This window comes from Telopea speciosissima, chromosome 9 (assembly GCF_018873765.1).
Source record: "Telopea speciosissima isolate NSW1024214 ecotype Mountain lineage chromosome 9, Tspe_v1, whole genome shotgun sequence".
Taxonomy (NCBI): Eukaryota; Viridiplantae; Streptophyta; class Magnoliopsida; order Proteales; family Proteaceae; genus Telopea; species Telopea speciosissima.
In genome coordinates this window covers 63046666-63074641 of record NC_057924.1, presented here as the reverse complement: position 1 = coordinate 63074641, position 27976 = coordinate 63046666, and the positions used below count along the sequence as shown (strand labels likewise).

Below are 27976 nucleotides of genomic sequence, written 5' to 3'. Positions count from 1 at the left end.
ATAAAATAATATATATAAACCAATAGCAAATCTAGAAAAATAATCACATTATCTTAACTTATAAATTTATAAAAATAAGATAACAAAATCCAATAAGGTAACTTAAAAGGATAGACAAACACAGAGTTATATTTCAGATATTTTACTACCGTCGGACTGCTAAACGAATCGGATAATAATCAGTCGGATAAAGGGATTATCATATTCGTATCCGATTAGTTCCGGACGGATTCGGATTCTCCTAAATGGATACGAACGCGGATCGAATACGGATTTACGAATATCCTTTTACATCCCTAGTTTGCAATACTTTATTTTGCTACTAGGTCAACTTTATAGGAGTTGGAACTTAATAAATATGTAGTGACTTTAATGTCTAGAAATTTTAGCCCCATCCAACCTACCACAAAAATGTCTTCCCAAGAGGGCTATACAAGATACCAAAACTCTTTCTAAAACTGATCGAAAACAAATGAAAGATTGTAAATACACATGACATGGGAGTGTTCTGTTGGGTATAAATCTGAAAATGAGAAATTTGTGATTTGGGAATCTAGATTTTGATTTATAATTTGGAAAATGATAGAAAGAAAAATATCTTAGTTACATACTAGAAAAAATCTCTACAAGAGAAATGCATAATTAATGGGTTTATCCCAATCACGAAGAGAAAAAAAAAAAAAAAAAACTTGAGGGAAGAGGTTTTAAATAAACTGATGGCCATTTGCCTGAATCTCTGTTTTCTACAAGCAGACTAGCTTTAGTTATGATTTGCTGATTTTTTTTTTCTGGTGAAAGTTATGATACCAGGTGGTCCAGCCAAATTTGTATAATGGGGGAGCACAGGAGCCACACGTGTGGCAGCCAATGAGAGCATCCCGCTGGCATCTCGGGGCCTGGGATGATCATTTCTCCCCCCATTGTGTCTGGGCGTGACCTGCACCCAAGCCCTCCCATTTCCCCCCTCCTCTCCGCCCTAACAAAGAGAATATTTTTCCATTGGATAGAACCGGCCTTTGCAAAGCATGGAAAAGGTCAAGAATGTAATGTGCCGTGACATTGGAGCAGTTTTAGTATAAGAATGTTGAAATTTGAGTAGGCTAGCTTGGGCTAGTGCCATCTCAGCCCAACATTAAGCTGCCGGGCCAGCCTGGTGGTTGGGCCTTTACAGACCAGGGCCCAAGAGGGCGATGAGGGCGCCAAATCGAATGTTTTTGTTGAAAGGGTTTGGCGCCGTTTAAACCTCTCCGATTCTCATTTTTGATTAAAAACTACAGCCCCATTAAGGATCAGGGATCATTTCCTTTACTATTCTTCTCTCTCTCTTAGATTGTTTCGAAGGTAACAAGACAATTGCAACGATCAGCTGAAGCCAGAAGTTCTGGATAATCACGATTAGAAAGGTTAGTTCAATCTTCTTCCTCCTTTCCCCCCTGCTCTTTTATTCTGATAATTTGATTTGGAGAGGGAAGTAGAGAGAAGTATGGAACATCATTTTATTGGTTTGTTATCGTAAACTAAAAATTTGCCTAATTTCGACATTGTAACACTAACCACACAATAGAGAACCATCTTCTCTTCTGCTGACCTAAGACCGTCGAAATCAATGGTGGTCTCTAGCGATTTCAGGTAAATCCGACAATCTCCTATCTCTCTCTCTCTCTTTGTTTACTCATGTTCGCTCTGAAAGTTAAAAGCGTCATGAAGTTGGGGAAGAGAGAATTTTTTTCTCAGGACGTATAGCAGTCAATACTGCTATGAAGTATGTTATGACTTCATTCTCTCACAATCTTACCCACATAAAATTTAGCTGGATACAATACCCAATTACTGATGAACGAGAATGAAAGCAAAGATTCTTTGTTAATTATTTGCTCTTTTTTTAATGGGTCTTGAATATGTATAGGGCTGCTAGGTTCAATGTAGATTACAACAGGTCTTATGATGGTTGTGGTGTGAGACTAGATGGTTTAATAAAAGGGTATTTGGAGTTTTGAATCTTGTCAATGGCATGAAACCATTTTGAAAATTATTAGAATGATTGTGATGCAGAGTCTCTTGTTTTGTTGGAATGAGAACTTCTGAGTTCATGGGCTTGTAATATAAAGTGTATGGTTCGCTGTTGGAGCAACTTTTAGTTTATGGAACAATTTTACTGCAAAATAGTAGCATGCATTCTGCATATTGTAACAATCCAACAACTTATTTTAAACACTAGCAATCAAAGGGTTTTTCATTCTGGCGAATTGTTTCTAAAACCTCTTTCTAAAAATAGCAGAAACTGGGAAATAGAAATCAAACCAAAGGGAGCCTAAGTCCTTTTCAATATTTTTGTTGGTTTTGAGGAGGTTTGATTGGAACGGATGAGTTAATTTGGAGAGAGAAAAAAGATAAAGATAGATATGTAAGTCATTCAGTGGAATATAGGATGGGGTTATGGAGATAATGAGCAGCTCTTATTATTGTGAAGCAGAAGGGAAATTACTATGTTTTGTAGAGAGATAGAACCTTGGTTAAATTTTTTGTTTGATAATGGTCACTGCTTGCATGTATTCAAGATTATACTTCGCATGGTAAATTTTGGTAATTTTGGTAGAATTTATGACATCGGTTGGAAATATAGATTATGTTAATAAGCATTGTAACAAAGGTGCTTATGGATACTCTCAACACTATAACATGGGTATACGGTTATAGGATTGTTGGAAATTATAATCTAAAGATCTATAAGTAAAGGGAGCAATAGACTTATGTATACTGTAGGCAAACCACTGTGGATGATAGTAAACATACATGGCATCATAAATCTGAAAACATGAGAAAGTAACAGTGGGGCTGAGTCGTGCCACCGGTCACTCTCCTTAAGATCGTAGACACCTCCTATGGTGCAAACTGGGCCTTTGCAAATTGATCTCCAAGATGGAATAGCCCCTCTAGGGCCTTCCAGTAAATATTTCAATCAATTATTGGGCCACGTCGGGACTCTAAGAGTTGTGCTGAACAAATCAAGAGAATAGACTTCTAACCTTGTAAAATAGTTTCTAGGAAGGAACAAAACTAAAAGGAGAGTAGGAGATAGTGTGATGTAGACAGGTTCTTGGGCCAGAAGCATAGTTGCAAAAACCTTAGGAACCAGGCCCCTCACATTCACTGGGAGCCTTGGTTCGATGGGCCGTTGGGTCAACCAACCATGGGTTGGGTGTTACTGGTTCACTCAGAATCAGATCGTGGGGGTTACTATTAGCTTAGATTTTATTTATTTAGTACCTTATATTATGTTTAATGGCTAAGATCTTAGTTAGCATTTTGTATAAGTCTCAATATTGCTTTGTAAGAGACTTTCTAATTTGTTTTGTTTCCTTTTTTGTTTTAGCAACTTTCATTATATATTTAATGGACCATTGAAGCCCTTCCCACGATTTAATGAAGATTGAATTTATAGCTTTTGCTAATGGCCGTGTGAAACAGTGAAGTGAGAGGTCTTGAGGTGAGATGCCTAGGTGAGAGTGAGAGACTCGAACCACTGTCCTATCCCTTCTTCTATTCCCCCATCTTCTTCTCATATTCCCTCAATCGATACCCCCGTTTCTATTTACTGTTCCTTAGCTGCTGTTGATCATTAGAATATTGTTCTATTGGCTTCTCCATCGATTCTGGTTGGGGCCTCAAGAAGACCACCTGCGGCTCTACTGATATGGATTTCAACCTCAGCAACTTCGAGTTCAAAGATCTCCAGATCCAACCATCAGCTACAATCTATACTTTGGGAGATCAATCAATGCCTCATTCTTTCCCTTCGGTAGAAGTTTCAACTCCATACAATGGCTTATTTGGATTATTGGTTTTAAGTTGCTATTTTGATTTTAACTTTCTAATTTTAAGCCCCCCTTATAACTATCAATCCAACAATCAGAACTAGCTGTAAATTTGAGGAGTTCATCAACTGGTAATACCTTCCACTCGACTGGATGATCAACCCCATCTGTGGAGGTTACTTACTAATTCTGGTTAATAGCCTAACTCTTTTGCTGCCAATAGACCAGAACTTGGCCTTTTTGTTTCCTCTGTAGCTGAACTGTAACCAAAGTGCTATTTAATGTTGTGGTCCTTAAGGGTTAAAATACCTTGTTGATTCACCTACTGTCTTGTGTCTTACTATTTTATATTATTGGATTGGGTGATATATTGTACTGATATTGATATTGAGTTATCTTATTGTGGAATTAGTTCCTAGTTATCTAGTTGGGAATTGGTTCTACATTATTTTGGTATCCGAGCCAACAATGGATTAAGTATCTCTAACAAGGCCAAGAACCAAGAGGTTCATGATTATGTTCTTAGGGAGTTGGAACATTTATTAGATCGCATGATCGTTGTTGAGCAAAAGTTTGAAGCCAAGTTTGGTCACCTCTGCCCTCCACCCCCAAGGGATGCTACCGTGGTAGCAGTTGAATGAAGATGGAAGAGCAAAAATTAGATGGTCCTACCGAAGAGGTCTATGTCAAATACATCAAAGTTGACACAACTGAAATGGTGATCGATGATGTAGCAGTTGAGAACACTCCACAAGAAATCTTCAACAAACATGTTGCTGTCTTTTAAGAGATGGAGTATGTATCTCAAGTCTTTGATGAGCAAGTTCCCAAAGTTAAGGGCTCTATGGTCACGACACTTGCCTACACCTATGATTTAGAAGACGAACATGTAGAGTTTATCATCCCACTAAAGTATTATGAAGAGTGGATTCCTCGTCTAGAAGATTACATTTCTCATTTTCAATAGTTGTCGAAGTTCTGTTATGGATTGAAGCTTGATTTTCATCACACCAAGGTGATTATTGAATGTTTAAAACTCGAGGTCGAGTTTTTTCTAAGTGGGGGAGAGTTGATGTAGATCGAAGCATGGAGAGGAAAAAGTCCAAAACAGAATCCAGACCAGCCCATCAAGGTAGTCCAACCATCTAGCTTTTGGTCCACTCAATGGGCCAGGTTTTCAGCCCATTGTTTGGTCCTTTAAGCAGACCCTCCCATACCCTGCAGTAGTGGGAGCCTCTTGCACTGGGATGCTCTTTTTGTTTGATCTTTAGAGCAGTCCTTGCATGGAATATTCTCCAACTGATATGGAGTTGTCAAATCAACTGTGCAAGACGAAGATTATGAAGAGATTCGATTACTATTTTATTTAGTTTCTATTTAGGAGTTAATGACAATGTTAGGATTTTTATTTAGTTTTTATTTTAGTTACTAGACATTAATTAGTTTTCAGTTACTATTTTAGAGTTCCTATTTTGTAATGCAACATTATTTTGGTAACTCTCCAATAGCCATAGGGAGCTACTATTTTTTTGTAATCGTTTTGTTAATTATTAATAAAAAGTGAGGCAAATGCAGTTCCCACGATTTGAGATGCCCTTGTGGACATAGGTGGGATACCTTCCCTAGGATAGGTGAGATATCTACGTATTCTTCTTATTCCACTTTTCTTCTCTACCATCTTCTCTTTTGTTTCTATTTTGGTTCACTATTACTGAGTTTCATTGGAGAGTATTGAGACCATCTAAGGGTGGTTCAGCAGTGCTATTATAACCTTTTACTGGTGCCATCATTCCCATTCGATACTCAAGATTGGAGGCAAGACCAGACCTGAGGCACCTTCTCTGTCCTGGGTATTTATTGCAGCAACTTCCCTGGTGTTTTTCTTTACATCTTGTCAGTAGTTTCCCTTCTTGTGGTATGCTACTTCCCTAGTATTACCCTACTTTTGACTGTAATTTTGAAGACATGCAATGGTCGGATATTTTTGTGGTACTATATGTTTCTATTTCTGTCTCTTATTATTTCTGAATTCCTATCATAACTAATATTCTAGCCATTAACTTTGGCTGGAAATTTGAAGTGTTCATCCACCCAAGGTGTCCAGCCTTCAACTAGAAGGATCTTCCCATCCAAGTTGGCTACTTGCTATTTTGGGAACCTGGTGTGTTCACGAGTTTTTGAACCTTTTTTGTTCAACTGACAGTGGGTTTCATTCTACCATTGTTTCTGTGATTGAGTACCTCTATCAACCTATATTGAGACCTGCGAATAGGCTGTTACAGTCCTTACTCCTTAGTAATGACCATAGTTATCAAGACGTCACCCAAGCTCCTTGGTCGCCTTGGACGCCTAGGCGGGTGCCGTGCCGCCATGGCGATGTCGCCTTGATTTTTGACCCTCTAAAGCGCCATGGTCGCCTTCCTGCTTTGATAACTATGGTAATGACCTAATGTTAGAGTATCCCTTGTAATGTAGTCCTAGATAGATAGGAGACCTACTAGGAGCCAAACAACAGGATCAAATAACAAAAGGGGTTGCTGGTTCGAATGGACATCACTAGGATTTAGGTAAATTCCTAGGATTTGAGTTGGATATTGGGAAATGGGTTTATAGGGTATTAATGGGCAGGTCTAGGGGGTCAATATGGTATAAAAAGGTTAGGGTTTGGATGAGTTTTGAAATTCTGCAATTTCTGAACAAAATTGAGTTATAGGTTTTGGGTTTAACGGGGTGGAGGAATGGAGGGGATAGAGTGGGAGTTATGAGCTAGATTTTGGATCCAGTGTGGGGAGAGGTGTGGGGGATATAGGCTAGAAGTTTGGTTTGGAATTGATGGACAGATCTGAAGTTATAAGGGAGTCCTAGTTAAGGTAGGAGTTATAGGTTTAATGGAGGTTAGGGTTTGATGGATGGAGGGGGGTGTGGATTAGGTTAGAGGATGAAGAGGGGAAGGATATATGTAGGAAATTAAAATCACTTACTGGTTTGATCTCCTTCAAAGGTAGCAGCAGCAACTTGAAGAAGCTCGATTGAATAAGAAGAAGGACCTCCCGATCTACAAGATGCAAGAAGTCGATCGGAGTCCACCAATCCCTTCACCTTGATATTACCCACAAGGTAGCCTTGATATTACTCACAAGGTTCACTCAACAGAGCAAAGTAGCAGCTATGGCAACAAACAAAAGCTTTTTCATTAATTAAATTCGTATGTAATGCTGGCCTCCCTTACAAACTTATATAGAAGACACAAAAATAGACTTAGACACTAAAAAGGAATGGCCTAACCCTATCCCTAACCTATTAGGTAACTTAAACTGACTAGGAAACTAGAATACTAAAGGAAATAGACTCAAAACATGGCTGGACTTTTTTTTTTTTTTTCCCCGAACTTATCTGGGACCTGGGACAGCCCCTACAATTTTATTACTAACCAAATCAAAGAATAAAGAATACAAGGGGGGGACATTCCCGCCTTACCCCAACCCAAGAAATTACAACTTTCTCTCAAGACCTCAACACGGGGGCACACCCCTTGCGCACACACCCCAAAAGACATGAACACCTACTTTCTCAAAATAAGGAAGCCAAGCGCTTCCTCCATAGTAATTCGACGTAGACCCTGTGGAATGTTCAAGTCACCATAAAACTCCTGATCCGTTGCCGTGGTGCAAGCTAAAGTCGTCAGGAAATCAGCTACTCTATTCCCCTCACGATAAGGAAAAGAGATCATTGGTCTAAGAGAATCAATCAGGCTTACAATATCTTGAAACCAGTACAATCCTTCCCAGAACCCACACTTTCTTCTTGTGGTATTTACTACTGTTACAGCCGAGTCGGATTTAACATGAAAATCCGTGAAGCCCAACTTAGCGCATAAGATCAAACCATCTCTCAATGCCCGGTTTTTAGCCAAGGGATTAGTACTCGGCCCATAAAATTTGGCAAATGCTGTAATAACCTCCCCCTCCCTATTTCTAATAATACCCCCACCCCCCCCTACACCTGGATTTCCCTTATAAGCCCTGTCCACATAAGCATAACTGAGGAGAAGGGGGGGCACCAGTAGACTGGCAAAGGAGGCTTGTGTAAAATAGGGGGGTGTGTGATGTCAAAAAATTGAAGAAGCAGGGAATCTTTGAAAGAAGGAGGGTTTTTAAAGTTGGATGCAAACGGAATCTCCTTGATCCAGAGCTTAATTACCTAGATAATGCGGCTGGCCGGGCGAGCTCGCTCACCATGTCTGCGGTTATTGCGTTCCTTCCAAAGTTCCCAAATAATGAAAGAGGGAAGTAAGCCAATAACCCTGCCTCCAAGCTTAGCGACATTAGCGTGTCTGTGCCAGTGTAAAATTATGCTTCTCACCCTTTGCCACGGCACCATCTCCACATCACACAAAGAGGAGGAAAAAACCCCACACCTTCCAGGCTGTCCCACCTGCAATCAAGCAGTGATATGTTGATTCCCTTCTCGGCTATCCACAACACACGCATTTTGACGCCAGCGGGATACCCATTTTCATAATGGCATCATCAGTAGGGACCCCCCCACTTAGCACCTACCAAGTGAAAAAGCCAATTTTGGTGGGAATCAAACGGTTCCAAGACCATTTGGGGAAATGAATCTTGGGGGAGGGTGATCTAATCTCATTCCACACTGACCTTGTAGTCAGCTGTCCATCTCTCTCCAGGGTCCACACCAAGCAATCCTCCCTATCTGAAAGGGCGAAATTGCCTACAGTTAGGCTGTCTCTGACCGGGCTAGAGTCGATCATCGCTAGAATCTCGTAGTTCCACTCCCCTGCCATGTTAAGAACCTCCTTCATGGTGATGTTAAGATCCAAGTGGGCTGCCCCATCCACAAAGTCAACCAGGGTGCCCCATCCTGACCAGTTATCCAACCAAAAATTAATATCTCCTCTTCCAATCAGCCACCTTGATTTTGCAATAAAAACTTCTTTGTGTAGAAGTGCTCTCCTCCATGAAAGCGTCTCTATCCTCCTCCCCCTGCCAGTGTGAAATGCTCATTCTTAAAAAGTTTTGCTTTAAAGAAAGTACTCCAAAACAAGTCCACAGACCAAATCCTCCACAGACCCTTAAGGCGCAAAGCCAGGCCCATCTCTTCCAACCGACAAATCCCTAAACCTCCCTCCTCGATCGGTTTGCAGACCTTCTCCCACCCTACCCAATGGTGCCGCTTCCCCCACTCTGAGGTACCCCATAAGAAATCCGAACAAATACTGTTGAAGCATTTTATCACCGTCTTGGGTATGTCCAGCGTAGACATGAGGTGTATTGGCATTAAGGAGAGCACATGCTTGAGAAGAATTAACCTCCCACCTGCAGACAACAATTTTCCTTTCCACCCCGCAACCCTTTGACGCACTTTAGCAAGGAAAGCATCAAAGAAGCTGACACGAAGCCGTCCTGTGTATAAGGGAGCACCCAGATAGAGTATGGGGAGCTTCTTTCTAGAGAAACCAGCCACCATTTCCACCATTCGCTGCCGGCGCTCCGCCATTTTCTCACTCATAACAAAATAGCTCTTATCCTTGTTGACCAACTGCCCCGAGCACTCCTCGTACCTCGCAAGGAAGCCCATTATTTATTTTAAGGACGATTTCAGCCCCTTCGAGAAAATAATAGTGTCATCAGCAAACAAGCTATGAGAGATTCCCGGGCATCCCCGTGGGAGTCAAAAAATTTTTGCTCTGCCTTCTACAAACAGTGTTCTTAACCCCCTGCTTAAGACCTCCTCCGCAATGATAAACAACGCGAGCGACAAAGGGTCCCCTTGTCTGACTCCCCTAGTAGATTTGAAGAACCCAGAAGGACCATTATCAAGGATCACCGAGAACCAGCAGTTCTCCACCATTTTCATGATTAATTTAATCCATTCCTCCGCAAAGCCAAACTTCCCCAGGACTTGGGTAAAAAAACCCCACTCTAACCGGTTGTACGCCTTTGCCATATCCAATTTAAGCACCACATTACCACCACGAGTGTCCCTGTTAAGGTCCTGAACGACCTCTTGTACCAAGGCCACATTGTCGTGGATATTCCTTCCCTGATGAAAGCACCTTGTTCCTCCGATATAATAGAGGGGAGTAAGCACGCCAGTCTTAGACAAATAATTTTAGCGATAATCTTGTAAGAAAAATTACACAGGCTAATCGGGCAAAAGTCAGACATTACCTTTGGGTTGTCCTTCTTGGGGATCAAGACCAAGTTTGCAGAAGTGTAACCTCTCGGAAGGAAACCCCCTGCAAAAAAATCCTTCACAGCCTCCCAAACATCACTGCCAATAATCTCCCAGCAGGTCGTAAAAAAGTACCCTGTGAAACCATCAGGGCCCGGGGCGCTATCTACAAAAAGCCCAAAAACTGTCTTCTTAACCTCTTCTAGGGAAGGGGTCTCCAGAAGGAACCTGTTATCCTCATCAGAGATTGAAGAGGGTATATCATGTAGCAAACTGTCGTCCTAATGGCTGCCCTGAGAAGTGAAAATATCAGAAAAGAATCTGACCGCTTCATTAGCAATGTCCTCTTCATTAGTGACCCAATCTCCCAAACCATTTTTTATTTTAGAGAGGCGTTGCTTTCTTCTTCGTACATTGACCATGGTGTGAAAGAATTTAGTGTTTCTTTCCCCTTCTTGAAGCCATCGCACCCTAGATTTTTTATGCCAAAAGATCTCCTCCTACAGAAGGACCTCATTAAGAGCCTTTCTTGCTTCACTCAGCTCCCCTCCGTTAGTGTTGGAAGGGTCCTGATCAAATAACACCTCCGCCCTGCACACCCTGTCCTCCGCATTACGCGCATTTTGGTGTATATTGCCAAACACCGATCTATTCCATAACCTGAGCTGAGCTCTCAGGTTGTTGAGCTTTGCAAAAAGAGTGTAAAGAGGGGAACCATAGACCGGCATCGACCAGCTGTCAGCGACCAAATCCATAAAGCCCGGGTGGGAGAGCCACATCTGCTGAAACCTGAAGCTTGAGTACCTATGCACCACCTGAGTTTCACACACAAGCTGAATAGGAGCATGATCTGAGCATGTCCGATTTAGATGAAAAACCTTAGACACAGCAAAAGTGTTAGCCCACACACCATTAAATAAAAATCTGTCTAACCGAGCCAAAATTTTACCTCCACCATCTTGGTTATTGGACCAAGTGAAAGCGTTACCTTGAAATCCCCCATCAAAAAGGCCAGCTGCATTCACAAAGTTCACAAAATCCTCCAGAGAGATGGTACATGCTGGTCTTCCCCCAACCTTCTCATTGGGATTCAGAATCGCGTTAAAATCACCCCCCACCACCCAGGGGAGGTTACTAGCAACTGCGATCTCCAGCAGCCCATCCCACAGACGCCTACGGTCCCCCACCAAGCAATGGCCATGTGTAAAGGATAACAATATTTTAGAGGAGTTTAAAAGTGTACATTCTAATGTGTTGCTTGCTCTTGCCCTTGGGCCACGTTAACCTGCAAATCTTTTTCCAAAAAACCCAAAGTCGCTCACCATTTTCCACCCCATTCGAGCACACCTCATCCATCCCAATTTTTCTCGTAATCCGTACGGCCTTCGCAAAAGGAATTTTAGGCTCTACAATCGCTACCAAATCCACCTTATCAGACATTATCACTGCCTTCAAACGCTGAATAGACGGCTTGTTCCCCAACCCTCAAACATTCCAAAATAGTATGATCATTATAAACTCGGCGTGGGGGGCCGCGAGTCCCATGGACCTAGTAATCATCCTATTGGGTTTTAAAACTGCAGGCTGTTCTATCACCAAGTTTTCTTTGTTAGTGGGGCTGGATGGTGGCACCATCAAGCTACAACCGCCATTCTCCTCTGCAAGACGTTTAAAAATTTCATTAAACGTTCTGTCCATCGCAAAGCTGGATGCACGAAGCTCCTCCACCGTGGCCTTCTAGCCCATGTCCACTCTACCCGTGCCCATACTGCTATCATCTTTGGTCGCAGGCACGGCCTCTCCGTAAGTACCCTTGGGTCCTGCAGAACTCACCCCTTCCCTCCTACCACTCGCAGCCACAGTTAATCCCTCCAATCCCTCAGGTTCATGCTCCCCATCTGACACAGCTACCATGTCGTTGTCTCCTCCTAAGGGCCTAGAAGGTCCCCTCCACGCCTGCTCCAAAGCCAATGTTTGACCAGTAGGGCGCCACTGAGGGCATTCTTCAACCATCTTCAATGTATTCTGTTGTGGCCCGTTAAACCCCTTTTGGCACTGGGTCTGGCCCTCGATTTCCATTGGCGCTTCTCTACTTGTGCCCTCCCCGTGGTTTCGCACCACCAAGGCTTTCCCCTTATTCACTACCACAGTCTCTATGATTGTATCCACCTCCACGACGGGTGTACTAGTCTCCCCCCCTTGCTGAATTTGATCCTTAGCCATTAGGCTTTTATCATTACTCCTGGAGGCTTTGCGGCCATGCTCCTTCTCATGCCCCAACTTGGAGCATGCTATACAGAAGGAAAGCCATCGCTTAACCACAACTTTATGGAAAACCCCGATGAGCCGCCGCCAATCCATATCTTCTCCGGTGGAGTCGAGCGAACATCCACCTCAACGCAAGCCCTAGCCGAGACAGTTCTCGTGCAGCCCACCGTCGCCCCATCCACCTTCAAAACCTTTCCAACTGCCCCAACGACAAAACTGAAGAAGTTCCCATGATACAGATTTATCGGCAAGTTCGGGAACGAGACCCAAACCGAAACCATAGGCGCCTCCTGCCTTGCTTTGAAGAATCTGGTCCACTTGAAGAATCTAAATGTGAAACCCTTAACCACCATCAATTCTTTCAACCAAACCCTCACAAAGTCCGAATGGTTTACAAAGAGTAGAAGAATATGCCGCGAGTCCAATGTAGAAACCTGCACATCAGCCGCAAGGTGGAACGACGACTGCAGGGCACGCTTAATCTCACAGAGGGTGGGTCTCCCAAATGCACACTTCGCCACTAATGCCATCTAAAAATGCTCCACAGACTTGGAAATTTCAGCGTCGGAGAAGAAGATCGCCAGTACACCCAGGTGGACAGAAGGTGTCTTAATCTCCATCACTGGAGTCTCCAAAGGCACAAGAACATCAGCAGCAACCACTGCGGTAAAAGAGCAACCAACACTGCCCCCCGCAGCCTTCGACTAAAGGGGATCCGGTGGGCGATCCCCCCTCACGGCGGGAGGATCCACCATCGAACCCTAAAAATCTTGGATGCTAACATGCACCTGCGGAGCAAAACTCGATGCTAACGTGCACCTCGGCCGAGGTGCCTTAATGAATGCTTGACATGGCTGGACTTATAGAGTCCTAATCCAGCCCAACTTACATCACATGACCACTTAAGTTGTCATATGACCACTTAACCAAGTCACATGATCACTTAAATTGAACCAATTGGATGCAACCAATTTAAACAAATTCAATTAAAAAACATAAAAATAAACTAAGTATTGGGCTAATCCCGTATGCAACCTATATACCCCTAGTTTAGGCTCATTAAAGTGGCCTATTACATAGAAAACCCTTGGAATCAAAGGCCCAACATATATATATCCCAACCCTAGACTTATTCCTAATAAAATAAGCCCATTTGGGTGATGAATCTGCATAAACTCTCCCCAGCTTGAAAAAATTTGTCCTCGAATTTTGCAGTGATGAGGGGGAAACAACTTGTGAGTAGCAACTTTGACCAGTCCCAAACAGAACTCTGGTGAGGTAAGAATATTAGGAATAAAGTCTTCAAGGCGTGGAGCTTTCTCTTCAGAGAACCATAGTGGCATAACAAACTCTACGTGCTCGACCTCTTCAAGAACAATATCTTGGACGTCGATTACTTCTTGTGGAATGTTCTCAACCACCACTTTATCTTCCATATCCTCAGCCTTGTCTACTTTTCTCTCTTCAGTGTAGACCTCTTCAGTAGTTTCTTCTACCATTGTGTTTTGGACCTCCACATCAATTTGATGGCCTAGCTTCTCAACCATGATCTCAACTACTGGTGCAGCTTGGTCTACTTGAATTTCTTTAGCTATAGGTTATGGAATCTCTTCAACACAAATCGCCTTAGTAGAATCTTCTGTGGGTGCATCCGCCATTGGTGAAACTTCAAACACAATCGATGCCATTTGCGTTTGAGTTGACATGTTCGACGGTCCCTGTGGCTGTACAGTTGATGTGGTCACCTTTGGTTGTAACTCTTTTAGAGTAAACAACTGGTATAGACGGTGTCGATCAGGTAAGACACACGAGTTGTTTTTAGGTTCAATCCAACCTTGTCGCTCGTCCAACCAATTATAACCTACTACAATAATGCTCCTTGGAGATGGTACTGGCTTACACCAAGCACCATCATGGTATGAAGAACACCCAAATTCAACAAAGACTTTACCTGTAGGCATGATGCAAATCTCTCCTGATTGGGACAACTTATCCACCACGGATTGTGAAATAATGTTGTTAAGTCGTCTCTCATCAACAACTAATATGGCTGTGCTCCCATTGGGTAGACGAACTCGGGTCTTGAAAACAAAGGGAGGTGGGTCTTTCGAGGCTTGGTTGTAGCTTTCCTCCGTCATAGCTCTAATACCAATTTAATGTAGTCCTAGATAGGTAGGAGACCTACTAGGAGCCAAACAACAAGATCAAATAACAAAAGGGGTTGCTGGTTCGAATGGACAGCACTAGGATTTAGGTCAATTCCTAGGGTTTGAGTTGGATATTGGGAAAGGGGTTTATAGGATATTAATGGGTAGGTTTAGGGGGCCAATATGGTATAAAAAGGTTAGGGTTTGGATGAGTTTTGAAAATTTGCAATTTCTGGACAAAATTGAGTTACAGGTTTTGGGTTTAATGGAGTGGAGGAATGGAGGGGATAGAGTGGGAGTTATGAGCTGGATTTTGGATCGAGTGTGGGGAGAGGTGTGGAGGATATACGCTAGAAGTTTGGTTTTAAATTGATGGACAGATCTGAAGTTATGAGGGAGTCCTAGTTAAGGTAGGAGTTGCAGATTTAATGGAGGTTAGGGTTTGATGGATGGAGGGGGGGCGTGGATTAGGTTAGAGGATGAAGAGGGGAAGGATATATGCAGGAAATTAAAATCACTTGCTGGTTTGATCTCCTTCAAAGGCAGCAGCAGCAGCTTGAAGAAGTTCGATTGAATAAGAAGAAGGACCTCCCGATCTACAAAATGCAAGGAGTCGATCGGAGTCCACCAATCCCTTCACCTTGATATTACCTACAAGGTAGCCTTGATATTACTCACAAGGTTCACTCAACAGAGCAGAGCAGCAGCTATGACATCAAACAAAAGCTTTTTCATTAATTAAGTTCGTATGTAATGCTGACCTCCCTTACAAACTTATATAGAAGACTCAAAAATAAACTTAGACACTAAAAAGGAATGGCCTAACCCTATCCCTAACCTATTAGGTAACTTAAATTGACTAGGAAACTAAAATACTAAAGGAAATAGACTCAAAACATGGCTGGACTTATAGAGTCCTAATCCAGCCCAACTTACATCACATGACTACTTAACCAAGTCACATGATCACTTAAATTGAACCAATTGTGTAGACACCTAATTTTTGTCGCCCTCCCTGGTGATGATGACACACGGAGTGCCGGTAATCTCTGTCTCGGACACACAAAATAAAATAAAATATGAGAATGTGTGGACTTGGCCCATGGAAAAGCCCATTGGTGCCAAGTCCATTATAGGGTGCCACATGGCATCAAAAGGGAATCTAAAGGGGGAGGGTAAAAAGGTAAAAATAGAAAAGAAGAAGTAAACCCTAAAGGAAATGGGCAAAACAGTAAATTTCTAAACCCTAAAGAGGGTGGGGGAGGATTAAAAAGAATGATATATTGTTTGAGAGGGTAAAAATGAAAAGTCAAAAAGAAGAAAGAAAGAGGGAAGGGTTAAAGCGGAAAGAGGAAAAAAGAAATATCTAAACCTAAAAGGGGTTAATTGGGAAGTCGAATTAAATCTAAACAAACCTAAAGTGAGGGGATAAATTGGGAAACTAATAAAAATCTAAACAAACCCTAAAAGGGGGGAGGGTTAAAAAGGGAAACTAAAAAATCTAAAAGATGAGGGTAAGATGGTAAAAGATCCAATCTAACCCTCAAGGGGATAGTGATATAAAAAAAAGATTCTAAAATAGAAGGGGGGGGAGCCGTCATTTCTCTAAAGGGGTAGTGATATAAAGAAAAGATTCTAAAATAAAAAGGGGGAGCCGTCATTTCTCTAAGGGCGGGGGGAGAGAAAGAGAGAAAAAGAAAAGGAGAGGCAGAATGGGTCTTCGGGTTAGGTGAAGGACGGAAAAGGATCTTATGCAGCCGTGGTGCAGCACCGCTAAATGACAGCAAAAATAGGGGTAAGGTGGTCATTTCACAGGTGGATCCACCTGGCCTTACATGTGAAATGACCACCTCCACCTGTATTTGGGGTGGTTTTTGAAACTGCACAAGATCCAAGTCCGTGAAGGACACAGAAAAATAAGGACAAAAGGAAGGGAACAGAGTGAAAGAGAGGAGACAGAGTTGGTCTTCACCGAAAAGATGGAAGAAAAAGAGAAAGAGAGTGAAAAGAAAAAAAAGGCAGAAATAGAGAGGAAAAAGAGAGTGAAAAACAGAGAGCAGAGATGGAGAGGAGAAAGGGAGAAAGACACGGAGAGTTTGGAAGAGACAAAGAGCTTTAGAGGGAGGGAGCAATAAGAAATCTGAGATGAGGAGGCTGAAGCTTCACTGAGCCAGGGGAGAAGACCTTCTTCTTCTCCACTTCTCCTTTATTTTGATTTCTTTTCTTACCATCTCCATCGCATTTCTGAGACCTACCAAATCCATTTGTTTTCTTGGTTTTTCCATCTTTAAACTCAATCCCACTGAACCCACTTCCTTATCTTCAGTTCCTATTTTCTGGTTGTTATCCCATTGATCAAATTCCCCATCCACCACAACCGATCCCATATTTTCATTTCTCTTTTAATCGCTATTTTTTTTTCATTGTGCGCCACCTCCAACGGCAGAATCCGATGAATCTGCCTATAGATTTTTTCGTCCCAGCAACAGCGGCAGTATAATGCTTACGGAGATCAATGCCTATCAAACCCGCGAAGTCCGTGAAGTGAGGGTGTTGCTGCGATTCATATTCTGGATCATTCATTTGTTTTTTGGCTTATTTTTACTTTCCTTTTAGCTTCTATGATGATTTGTAAATCCCTTCCCCCATCTTATTTCCCCAATTTGTAATAATCCCCACCCTCTCTGGTTCGTGACCATCACAAATTGCGATTGCATTGGGAGCTCCAAGAAGACCTGCAGGTAATCCTTTCTTCCCTATTTTATTTCTTTTATTTTATTTGATGTGAATGAATCTGTCTCTGTCTCGCCATTGCATCTCCGTCTTTCTTTTTTATGGTTCCTTCATGAGTCTGTGAATCTGTCATCTGCTGTGATTTGCCTTCTTTATCTTCATTTTGCTTACTAAGTGCTCTCTGCTGTCATGTCCCTTCCCTTCGTTGCTATGTACGATCCATTCTTTGTTTAGTGTATTTCTTGTCATGATTTTTATTCAAGATTGTTCCATTTGAATGTTGATGTCCTGATTCTTTTCCTATTATTTGTTCTTGCTGATATGTTATGCCCCCACCCTCTTAAGCTCTTGCCACACCTTCAATTTCAGCCATGATCATAGTATTTTATTTCTGGTTCTTTTTTTTGTGTGACCTGTGGTATGTTTCACCCTATTTAATTTGAATTTGTTGGTCTCCATGTCTTATTTTAATAAATTGGTATGATCAAGGATTAGAGGGTAAAATCGGTTCATCCCAGATCTTGAACCCGAGTACCAGTAATGCCCCCCGAAATTATGTTTATTTATCAAACAGTTTCGATTCTTTGGAATTGAGATGGGGACAATACTGGACACGGGTCCATGTTCGATGGGTTTTTATACTTTAAGTTGTTACATGGTTTTAATTCTTAGATTCCTGATTTGGATTTTGTCGGGCATGGGTCCATGGGCCGAACCATTTTTTGGCCCTTCAATGGGTTTTTAATGTTAAATTAGAAGGGTCCGTGGTCAAATGAATCGGAATGAGGGTTTGGGCCTAGATTCAGGCTGGGCCTCCGGTCTTAATAAATCATTTAATCATGAATCGGGCTTGAGCCCAAGCTATGAGATATGGCTGTGATTTAATTGGGGTTGTGGGTGTGGACCGTATTTCTAATTTAGGCCCGTTTGGTTTTGATTTTGGATTAGGCATTGGCCCACTGCCCGAATTTAGATCGAGTGAGGGGAGCGTTGATCCGCCCTGGGTTTGAGTGTATGCACCATTTAGGTGAGTTTTCCTATGAGGATCTGTGGAAAGCCCATTAAGTTTGCCCAATGACTGCTTACCCAAGGACAGTCACTAATCTGAGCCCATATAGGATTCCAAATATCCTTTGACCTTTCTTACATCGAGTTGTGGGTCCTTTCATGAGTCGGATCGGCCTATTGTAGGCGGGCGTGGGCCTCTTAAATGATAAAGCCGTGTGAGATCGATTTGGGTTTTGGTTAGGGCCTAGAAGTGGATTCGGACTTTGTCTTGGGTTTAGGCCCACCGAGTAAGGATGAGTCGGGTGTGGGGAGTTTGGGCCCATTGTTTTGGGCTTTTGAGTGTATTTTTTATCCAAAGTTCACATCTCCCCATTTCATTCAACTGGGTTTAAGGGATTCCAAATGAATTTCTCAAATCGATTTTTGGTAGGATTAGAACGTGTGCGGAGGAGTGAGAATGCCCATCTAGTGGCCCGAGAGGAAACGCTATATGTTGGGATCCCAGGGGACGTGGATGTACGTTCTTTGGAACGGGATTTGGGTTGGCCCGTCATCTAGCCCATGGATGTTTGGAATGTTTTATCTTCAGTTAATGCATGCTTAGAAACCTGTTTGATGTTTGATGTTCCATGTTTCATGTTTATTGTAAGTCTTTCCATCCCATGCTTGATTAGATTAATCTTTGTAGTACTTCATGCCTTGCCTAGAATAAATTAGGAATTTGGTTTAGGTTGCAACTCTATGTATATAGATGCCTAGCCTTAGGTGCCTAGTTTTAGGATGACCTAGGTTTAGAATCACTAGCTTTAGCGATTGCGAGCTAGCTTATGCAAACATGTGGTCAGAAGAAGGATGACCGGCTTCAGCCGGGTGGACTGGGTACCTAACACCTTCCCAGTCCGTAACTTGACACTTTCCCGATGATCTGGGTAGACCTCGACCTTATCCGTTGAGTCATAGCCTCTCCCCATCCGTGGGAGAAATCTGAGGGCCCTAGACCCTTTCTAGGTGGCGGCTTCCTATTTGCCCGTATACCTTCTTTGGAGGGATCAGGGTCATTGCCTTAGGGTTCACCGGCGAGATCCGGTTCGATTGAGAACCAACCCCCCCCCCTTGTCGGAGGTATTGGGATTTTTTGGAATCCATGGTTCTTACAAATTGGATGCAACCAATTTGAACCGGTTCAATTAAAAAACATAAAAATAAACTAAGTATTAGGCTAATCCCGTATGCAACCTATATACTCCTAGTTTAGGCTCATTAAAGTGGCATATTACATAGAAAACCCTTGGGATCAAAGGCCCAACATATATATATCACAACCCTAGGCTTATTCCTAATAAAATAAGCCCATTTGGGTGATGAATCTGCATCACCTTGTTTCCCTGTTGCTAGACATACATGCTAAGCCTACTGTTAACAGTACCTATGATCTTACTGTAGGATAGGACACCAGTGACCTAGCCTTACGTTATAGTGAGGGAGAGAGAGAGAAAGAGAGTACTTGTGAAGTCAATCTTAAAAGGCATGGATGTTGATGTAGAGCGGCTGTCTGAACCAGCCACAGATGTAGGGATTCTTCCCTACACCAGCAGTAGTGTAGGTATAGGGATTCCCGTACACCAGCACTAAATCGTGGGATTAGGGTTAGAAGTTTTTTCCCAAAGCGAGTTCGCCACCAACTATAGCGGCACCTCCTATATGTATCATGCTGAGTAAAATCTTCATGTAAAACCTGCTCGTGTTTATTTAGTCTTTTATTTGAGTTCTATTTGGAGTTGTAATCCTAGTTGGGAATCCTAGTTTCTATTTTTGTTGGGAGTCCTAGTTTAAGTCTGTTTTTCTATTTAGCCATGATGCTATAGATATGTAAGACCTCTTGAGAGCCCCCACGATTGAAGGAATAAGAATTAGTTGTGTAATTGGCATCCTAGTGAGAGGATAAGAGGCTGAGAGAACCGTCCCCCTATCTCTGCTCCGTTCTTCATCAAAGCAGTGTTCACGGGTAATGTTCACTCTATTCTGGTGGGCTGGTAATTGTTAATTCTCTGTTGGAGTGTTGGTTCAAGAACATCAACAACAGATCTAATAGCAAGTTTATCCCATTCAAGAGGGTTACTCAGCATTATCTTCTTTTCTCATTCCAGATCTGATATTCAATTGGTGACTTGTTTGTCTCAAACCATAAGTTTCTATTCTCATTCTTCTACTTTCTAATTTTGTGATTTCACCATAATTTTACATCAGACCATCAAATCCACCTAAACTTGGATAGAATCTCCCTCACACAGTCACACCTAGTGGGAAACTCGATCTTGGTTATAGCCTGAACAAACAACTCTAAACCCTAGATTCCATCATTGTTCTCTTTCCAGAAACCCTAAAACCTAACCCTAAATTGCTGCAATTCAATTCCAGCACACTTTCTCCCCATTAAAACTTAATGTAACCTTCACTGATAGACTCCCCTACATCAACTTAGCCTAACCCTACTATCCAACCCTAGGTTCCACTAAACCCTAACCCTAATTTGACCAAAATCCCAATTTTTGCCTACATAATGTACCAATTCATAGCAGATCCTGGTTACTGGCTCCTAGTTGGATTATCTACCAATCTATAACTACATTAGATGTCCTCTAATTATAGAGAGGTGCCTCTTGGACATGCCTATCTTAGAGAGTCTAAGAGATGTGCCTCCCAAACTGATTTTTCAGAAAAAAAAGTCGTTGCTGGTCAACCGTCTCCTCCCAATTGTCAAAACAATGCTCTAGGGAAACTTTGTTTGGCCTTCAGCAGGATGATGGCTGGTCGACTGCCTGGTCAACTGCCTATCTTCCGTCAACAAAAAACATGCATTAAACATTCAAACTTGTGGGAGACATCATGTGTGATAAAACCATGAAATAAAGGAGGTGCTTTGACTCTTAAATTCATTTCAAATACAACAATGATGCTATTATACTAGGTAAAATATGTTGTGGGATCACCAATCATGTGATATTATGATCTAGCCTCACTTATGACCCGAGGCCCTTATTAGTGCAGGAAGATCTCAATTGCAACTCTTCCGCAATGCAAAAGAAAAAAACAATCATTTTTCCCCCTAAATTTGAACTCTTTGAAGAGTGCCTCTTACAAGATGATAAATTAGCTCATATTGCTTACTTGGATAGTTACACCCTTTGAGAAATTATAATGATCAATATTGTCTTCGAACAATTGATCCACAAGTATGCGGAGCATATCCCAGACCAAAGAGGAGAACAATATAGACCTTAGCTTCAGCAGGACAGATTCTAGGGCTAAATTTGGATTAGAACATCAATTTGTACCATGTAATAATTTGTTTTTCATTATTTTTCTTCACACAATTTCATGTGGTAGTTTTTAGCAGTGAGGGTTGGGTTCTGCTCCAATTTGGTATACCTTGAAAGTTAGTTTTAGTTTTTCATGAAGTAAGCTTGCCTCACTTTTCTTGACCTTATGTTTTTCATCCATGCATTCATAACACCTTTGGAATGGCTTCTGTTGGGACATTAGAGTCTTCCATAGCTCTAGCATTCTAAAATTTTTGTCAAGTTATACAATAAATGTCTATGGTCTTTTTAAGGTGTGAGGTTTTTTGGGGGGGGGGTGTCAAGGATTAAAGGCCCAGGCATCCAAATCACCACAAGGGTAAAACGGTCTTTTGTAACCTCCCAGACAGTCATTTGTCCGGAGAGTTTCTGAGGGTGACAAAATTTGGTGTCTACATGGGAGGGGGGGGGGCTCACTTATTTAATAGCTCTCTCAGAGTAAGTAAAATTTAAATTTAGCCACCAATTATAATTTCTTATCTGTTTGTGAGAATTTTATGGCTATACAACTTCTAATGTGACCCTTGATTATCCTATGCAGGCATGCTTGTGCAAGAAAGAAATTGGAGTTCTATTTGTTTTACAGGTTTCCATAGTTTGGAGAAGATAGATGTTTCAATTATGCTTTGATAGGTTTACTTAGCCAAACAAAAGGAACAAGCAAGAGTAATTGTCTGCTTTTGTTTAATAATGGCTCATTATTATAACATTGACGACATTATCATGGAGGAGGAGGTTATTGTCTATGCATTTTCATGCTGATTTTGTTATATGATACCCTAAGAATTTTCCCTATTTCTGATTCCCCACTTTAACTTGCACTTGCTCGCAGATCATCTCAGTTGTTTTCCAAGTGGCTGCTAATGGAGTTGGACTCCTTGATCCTAGTGCAAAAACTAACAGTGTATGTCCTTTGGAAAGCTTGAACTTGTGCAAACGAATTGTTAATTGTGTTCTAATGGTTTGCTTGTCTGTCCTAGATAGGTTGAACAAGGTTCAAAGGTAGAGCTACCTTTCTGGCTAGCCCAAGAGTTGCACCTTAGACAGGCAGTTGCTATGAATGTGCTTGCTTGTTTCAATCAAAAGTAAGGCTTGTAGTTCCTCTAATTGAATTTTGATGTAAAAGAAACAGATATTACTTGCATCAGTGTTGGATGGCAAGAAGAAACACCGTTTCCTACCTGCATTGTTAACATTGCACTACTCTGACCTGCTGGGACCGGCTGTTTGATGACCTGATTCTGCCCTCCTAGCCATTAAAATGTAAATATTTTTTTCTTCTGGCTCTGCATCTTAATCTTCCAAGCATACAAAAGAACAAAGTCAACTGTTATAACCCTATTTAGATCAATTTTAGTCCTATAGTATCTCCTAAGATGGTGCCTATAAATTGGTTGTGTCCTACTCCCTTGCAGCTATATTTTGTTTAGATATCTAGAACAGATTTTCCCAGCATTGATGCATGCTTTTCTGGAAAGAAAATGAATTGGATTTTATATTGTCTATCAGTAATTTGTTTTTGTAACCGCCAGAACAAGGAAGGAAGTCCAGGCAGATGCTGCATGTGTTGATCTCAGGAATAAGTGCCCTTACTTCTATGAATTAGGATGCAAGATTGCACCCCTGTAAGTTCCCTTCCCTCAGAATTTCTCACGTGCATATTTTGAGTTGTTAAAGATGTACTGAAATATATTTGTCTTGAGAAAAAAGACTTATGTCCCCCTTTTTCACTCTGGGAGTAATTCGACTTGTGCCATTATCATTTTGTTGTTCACTGCAAGGCATTTGTAATTGCATTCATGGTAGACCAAAGGCATCCAATGCCCTTTGTATTTATGCATAGAGAATTCAGACATTCCATTTTTGGTTTTAAATGTAATGTAGATTATACCTAGCTCCTTTCTTTTTAGTGGTGCCTTTTTTTCTTTTTGGTTTTATGAGAAAAAAATCATGCGTATTACTATAGTGAGGTATCCAAAAAAAAAAACCTGTAGAAAACCAACCAGGATGCCATATAAAGTGATGCCATTTAATGTCAAATAAATCATAAAATTAACCCAAGATGCTGGTCAACTGGATGCTCTGACCAACTGAAACATGTGCTTCTGATGGGAGTTAGACAATTTTCTTGGCCCTCTTGATCAATGCAATTAGACAGATGTGAGTTCTATTAGCTTTCAAGCATTAGAATAGGGCTTATAACAGAAACAAAAGGAAGATATTCAGATTAGATTAGATATCAGATCTGAAGGAATAGAAAGAGCAGATCAGAAACAGAGGGAGAAGGATTTGTTCTCATCAGGGCTGAAGCTGAGAATAAGGAGAACACAAATAGAAGAGAAGGGATAGAAGTGATCGAAAATAAGAACTATATTGTTACTTGTAAGAGATGATCTGGCGATCTTTGCTGCAACAATGGAATATTGAGTCCGAACAGATAATGAAGGGGATTTGATAGAGAGGGAATTGGAGAGAGAAGAGGGAAAGAATAAACCACAATTGGGGGGAGGGGAGAGGAGGGGAGGAGAGAGAAGCTGGAGCACATTTCAAAACACATCACTCACTGTATATAACCTCACTCACTAATTGGATTAATTGATTCATAAAAAGACATCAGCATCATTGCATTGTTTTGTTCTAAATTTCCTCTTAATGTGGGTTATGGTGTGGATTCTGGTATTTTAGGTTGATTAAGGATATCAACTTTCATTTAATTAGTTTACTTTAAAGGTACATACTTTAAAGGCATGCTTTAGGAAGGATATTTTTTCTTCCTTTTCTCGTATTATGGAAGGGTTGATGGGTGTTGAAGAGTTGGTCAAACAAGTGCTTTACTGTTCAGAAAAGTTGCCTCTTGACCGTTGAGTCTCTCTTAAGTACATAAAAAGGTGATGCCAGATGAGGAATATAGTGTTTTTGCTTTGATTGTACACGAGCATAACTTCTGTTTTCACATCTCTAAATCTTCTGGACATGCATTATTTTACGAGCATTTTGGCTGGAGACTGGAATTACTGAATGCATGTTTGTGGATAGTGCTTTGGCCTGTGGCATGCCTGAATGGTTCACTCTGCCTCAAGTTATTTCTTTTTCATAGGCTAATTTAAACTTTACCCTGAATAGAGTTGAGTGGTGAAACAGGATTCATGTGGTTGACCCTTTTCAGTTGGGATAAGGCATAGTTGAGTTGAGATTAATTCAAATAATTACTTCATTTTTCAATTCAATTATTTCCTATGATAGTATTGCTGCAAGTGAAGGTTGGTTCTGAAGAAATTCTTTTGTAATGGTTAGGGTTGGTGACCGAACCATTGGGTCTTTCCTCTTGTATACATTCTCCAGTAGGTATGAGGAAGTTTTGAGCAAGGCCCACAGTGCAGCATTTGCGGTAGCTCCCAAGTTTTTGACTCTTCTTACAAAAGAAGAAACTCATTGTGAGATTTCAACATGTGTGATTCTTTCTTCTTTTTCTTTTTCTCTTCACAATGGATTATTAGTGAACCATTGAAATCATTGTTGTGCCTTTTGAAGTGTATGAAGCAGCCCGATCTTCAATGGCAGCGTTTAAGAAATGGCGGACAGGTGGGCCCAGATTTGAAAGGACATCCATTCTTGGAATAAAGAGGAAACCTACTAATTAGATGCAAGCTCTGGCTGCCATTCTATCTCAATCCCAATCCCTTTGCTAACAAAAAGTGGTGAAACAGGAATTTTAATATTTGAGGTGGCATTAATTAGTTTATCAAGTTGCCTTACAGCATTCATTTGTCTCATCCAATGTAAGAATATAGCAATGGAAAACAATAATAATACTAATGCAAACTTGATGGTGCTCATTTGGTTATCTGTTGTATCTTTTTTGTTTCCTCACTTATCACCCCCCCCTAGTTATTGAGTGTGTTATTTTCCCTGCTTTAGTGATCTTTTTATTATTAACTTGTAGCTTGTGATATTTTGATCATTTTAATTGAATTAAGTACTGTCTCATAAAATAATTATGATTTGTAGTAAGGATTGAGTAGAAAATTAGATATTTTTATCACCCAGAGCATTTTTAGCAATCGGATCATTCGTAGTGGAAGAGGTTCCTAATTGGATAAAACACAAGGCAAGAAATAATTGAATAAACTTGCAAACTGTTAGATGATTAAGATCAACTTATTAGACTCAATATATGAGGCTTTAGATTTTAGGGGATTTTAGTTGAATTAAAAATTTTGTTTTCCTTATCCAACATTTGGAATTGCTAGTAACCCTGCCTTGTGGCAAGTAGGTGGATGAGCCTGATCCTAAATCCTGCTAATCCAATATGGCTGATCTAGAAAGGGTTTTAGGGTTCAGGCTGAATTCGATCGTTTGTGGCTGAATCACAATCCTAATTGGCTGAGGTTGGTCTGTTGTTGGTTGCATTTATGTGAACCTTGCTCAGGACCCTATACAAGGGTTACCATTGTAATTCACTTTGTTTCAAGAATCTGTTCATTCTGCCAGTGCAAGTTCTTTACCCTGGAGGAGAATTGGATAAAGGCTCCTCCCCCTTGTGCTGTTAGTTTCTTACCTTTGAATGACAAGCTTTCTATATCTTGCAGGTGATTACCCTATATCTTGGATCGTATAACGTTAAATTAACCACTCTCTCTAATCAATGTAAATGAATCTTTGACCTCATTAACATGGTTGATAGGGACTGTGAAAGGAGCTGTTATGACAGTATTCCTAGACCTCAGAGCATCACCATGGAGGTTGCATTGGGACATTATGTGCTCGCACCTTATATACTGATTCTATTGGGGCAAAGGGAAGGAAGGTAAACGAGTAATTAATGACAGAACTAAGGTGATCATGGCATTGAAATTGTGTCACCAAACATCAGGGAGACTTGAGGAGAATATTGAAATGTGATGTTACAATTAAGCTTTGATCTTCTATGTGTACTCATAGTTATAGGACAGAAGATCGTTGCCAGGCTGTGTGGCCCCTACATTAGTGTGGTGGTCAATGAAATCGTACACATGGGTATCAATAGGGGTAGGATTTTTCATTTCAAGGGGCAGGGTAGTCATTTCACATGGTCTTATGTCTGGGTGTAGGCTGCATTCAGTTTGGCAAAGATTCTTTTCCTTATTTAAAATCTAAAAAATTGAAAAAAGAAGAAAGAGTAAGAAACTTTGTTATAACATTAAATAGAGAGGCCGATCTTGATTTTAGTCATTCTATACTAAATTTCTAGGGTTAAGGTATATTTTGGCCAATTCTAGTGTATAGAATTGGACACCTACTTGGTATTGGAAGGTCAGATGGAGAAGTGTTATAAGCTTTGAATGGAAGCCTCGATAAATGGTGACCGATCCCTAACCAATTCAAGAGATTGCGATTCTTTTTTTCTTTTTTTTAACCTTTAAAACAAAAGAAAATCACTGTCAGGTTGTGTGGCCATGCACCAACGATAAAGGCCAATGAGAATGTGTGCGAGAGCATCCATCAGGGGTGAGATTTTTCATTTCGTAGGAGGAAGGATGGGGGCAGTCATTTTACCATTCTTGTGTGTCAAGGCAAGCCTTTTTTTTCCTAAATAATAATTGGAAAAAGGAACGCTAATCGATGCTATATGTGGACGTGTACTGGCACCTAGACACAACCTAGTGCAAAAAAACCACCGCACCTCTGGACCTTTCCACCTTTCTAGGGGTGTGTGGTGGTCTTTTTGCGCCAAGCTGTGTCTAGATGCAGGTACATGTCCACACACACAGCACCGGTTAGCGTTCATTCTCCCATAATCATTCTTCATTTCACTAAAGGCAAGATGGAATTTTCAACCTCCCATCGGTCTAAGTGGATTTCGAAATAAAAGGGGAATTTACCAAAAAAAAAAATAAAGGGGGAAAAAGGCTAATGCTTTATGAAGCACAAAGTAGTGACAACATGTGGAAAGTGAACTGTACCTTAAGTAATTTATGAAATAAAAAAGGTGTAGCAGGAATACGAATGGACAAATAAAGCAAAGGAAAGGAAAACTTAATCCATAAGGAACAAGTAATAAACTCCCGCTCCCGCCATCCCGCGCGGAATCCTGAGTTTTCTTATTAACCAGTTCACCATCTTCTTCTTTTTCTTCTTATCGGACCTCCTCTGAAGAGCGCAGAGACGCACGTACGAAGAGCGCAGAGACTAGGTTTTTCTACTTTTGCGGATAGCACGGCCCAGAGAGGAGAAGGCTTTTTCTGTTCTAGAAAAAGGCAGAGGAGAGCTGATAGGTTTGACAGTTTTTTCGGTTCAGAGGGGGTTGAAATCGACAGAGTGAGAGAAAGCAGAGAGGAAAAGAGGAGGGATTTGAGGAATGGGGAGAAAAAACATCGAGCAGGGGAGAGGAGATATTTTAGGAAAGTCGTATTGATCGATTGGCTCGTCGACATCTGTTGCTTGAGATTGATTCTCGTTGGAGTTGAGTGAG

General features: G+C 41.2%; 2 protein-coding genes across 3 annotated transcripts; one reads left to right on the top strand and one right to left on the bottom strand.

The window, feature by feature from the left end:
* The first annotated feature begins 1328 nt into the window (after positions 1-1328).
* LOC122640701 (DNA replication complex GINS protein PSF3-like) lies at positions 1329-23171 on the top strand. Of its 2 annotated transcripts, none has more exons than XM_043833938.1 (5): positions 1329-1403; positions 22067-22260; positions 22358-22429; positions 22510-22610; positions 23058-23171. In XM_043833938.1, exons 2-5 carry the CDS (start codon positions 22216-22218, stop codon positions 23152-23154), a joined length of 315 nt encoding a protein of 104 aa, XP_043689873.1. In that variant the 5' UTR covers positions 1329-1403; positions 22067-22215; the 3' UTR covers positions 23155-23171. The 2 variants fall into 2 exon arrangements, with proteins under 2 accessions (XP_043689873.1, XP_043689874.1); XM_043833939.1 differs by having other exon boundaries at positions 23103-23167.
* Positions 12302-12808, bottom strand: LOC122639256. The gene has a single exon (XM_043832073.1). It carries the CDS (start codon positions 12806-12808, stop codon positions 12302-12304), a length of 507 nt encoding a protein of 168 aa, XP_043688008.1.
* Positions 23172-27976: the final 4805 nt, after the last annotated feature.

Excerpts from the sequence above, each read along its gene's own strand:
- LOC122639256 (XM_043832073.1), bottom strand. The coding sequence starts at position 12,808 with ATGGCATTAGTGGCGAAGTGTGCATTTGGGAGACCCACCCTCTGTGAG.
- LOC122640701 (XM_043833938.1), top strand. The coding sequence starts at position 22,216 with ATGGCTCATTATTATAACATTGACGACATTATCATGGAGGAGGAG. Across the intron at positions 22,430-22,509 it reads CTAGTGCAAAAACTAACAGT|GTTGAACAAGGTTCAAAGGT; the intron begins GTATGTCCTTTG and ends TGTCCTAGATAG. Across the intron at positions 22,611-23,057 it reads CTTGCTTGTTTCAATCAAAA|AACAAGGAAGGAAGTCCAGG; the intron begins GTAAGGCTTGTA and ends TGTAACCGCCAG.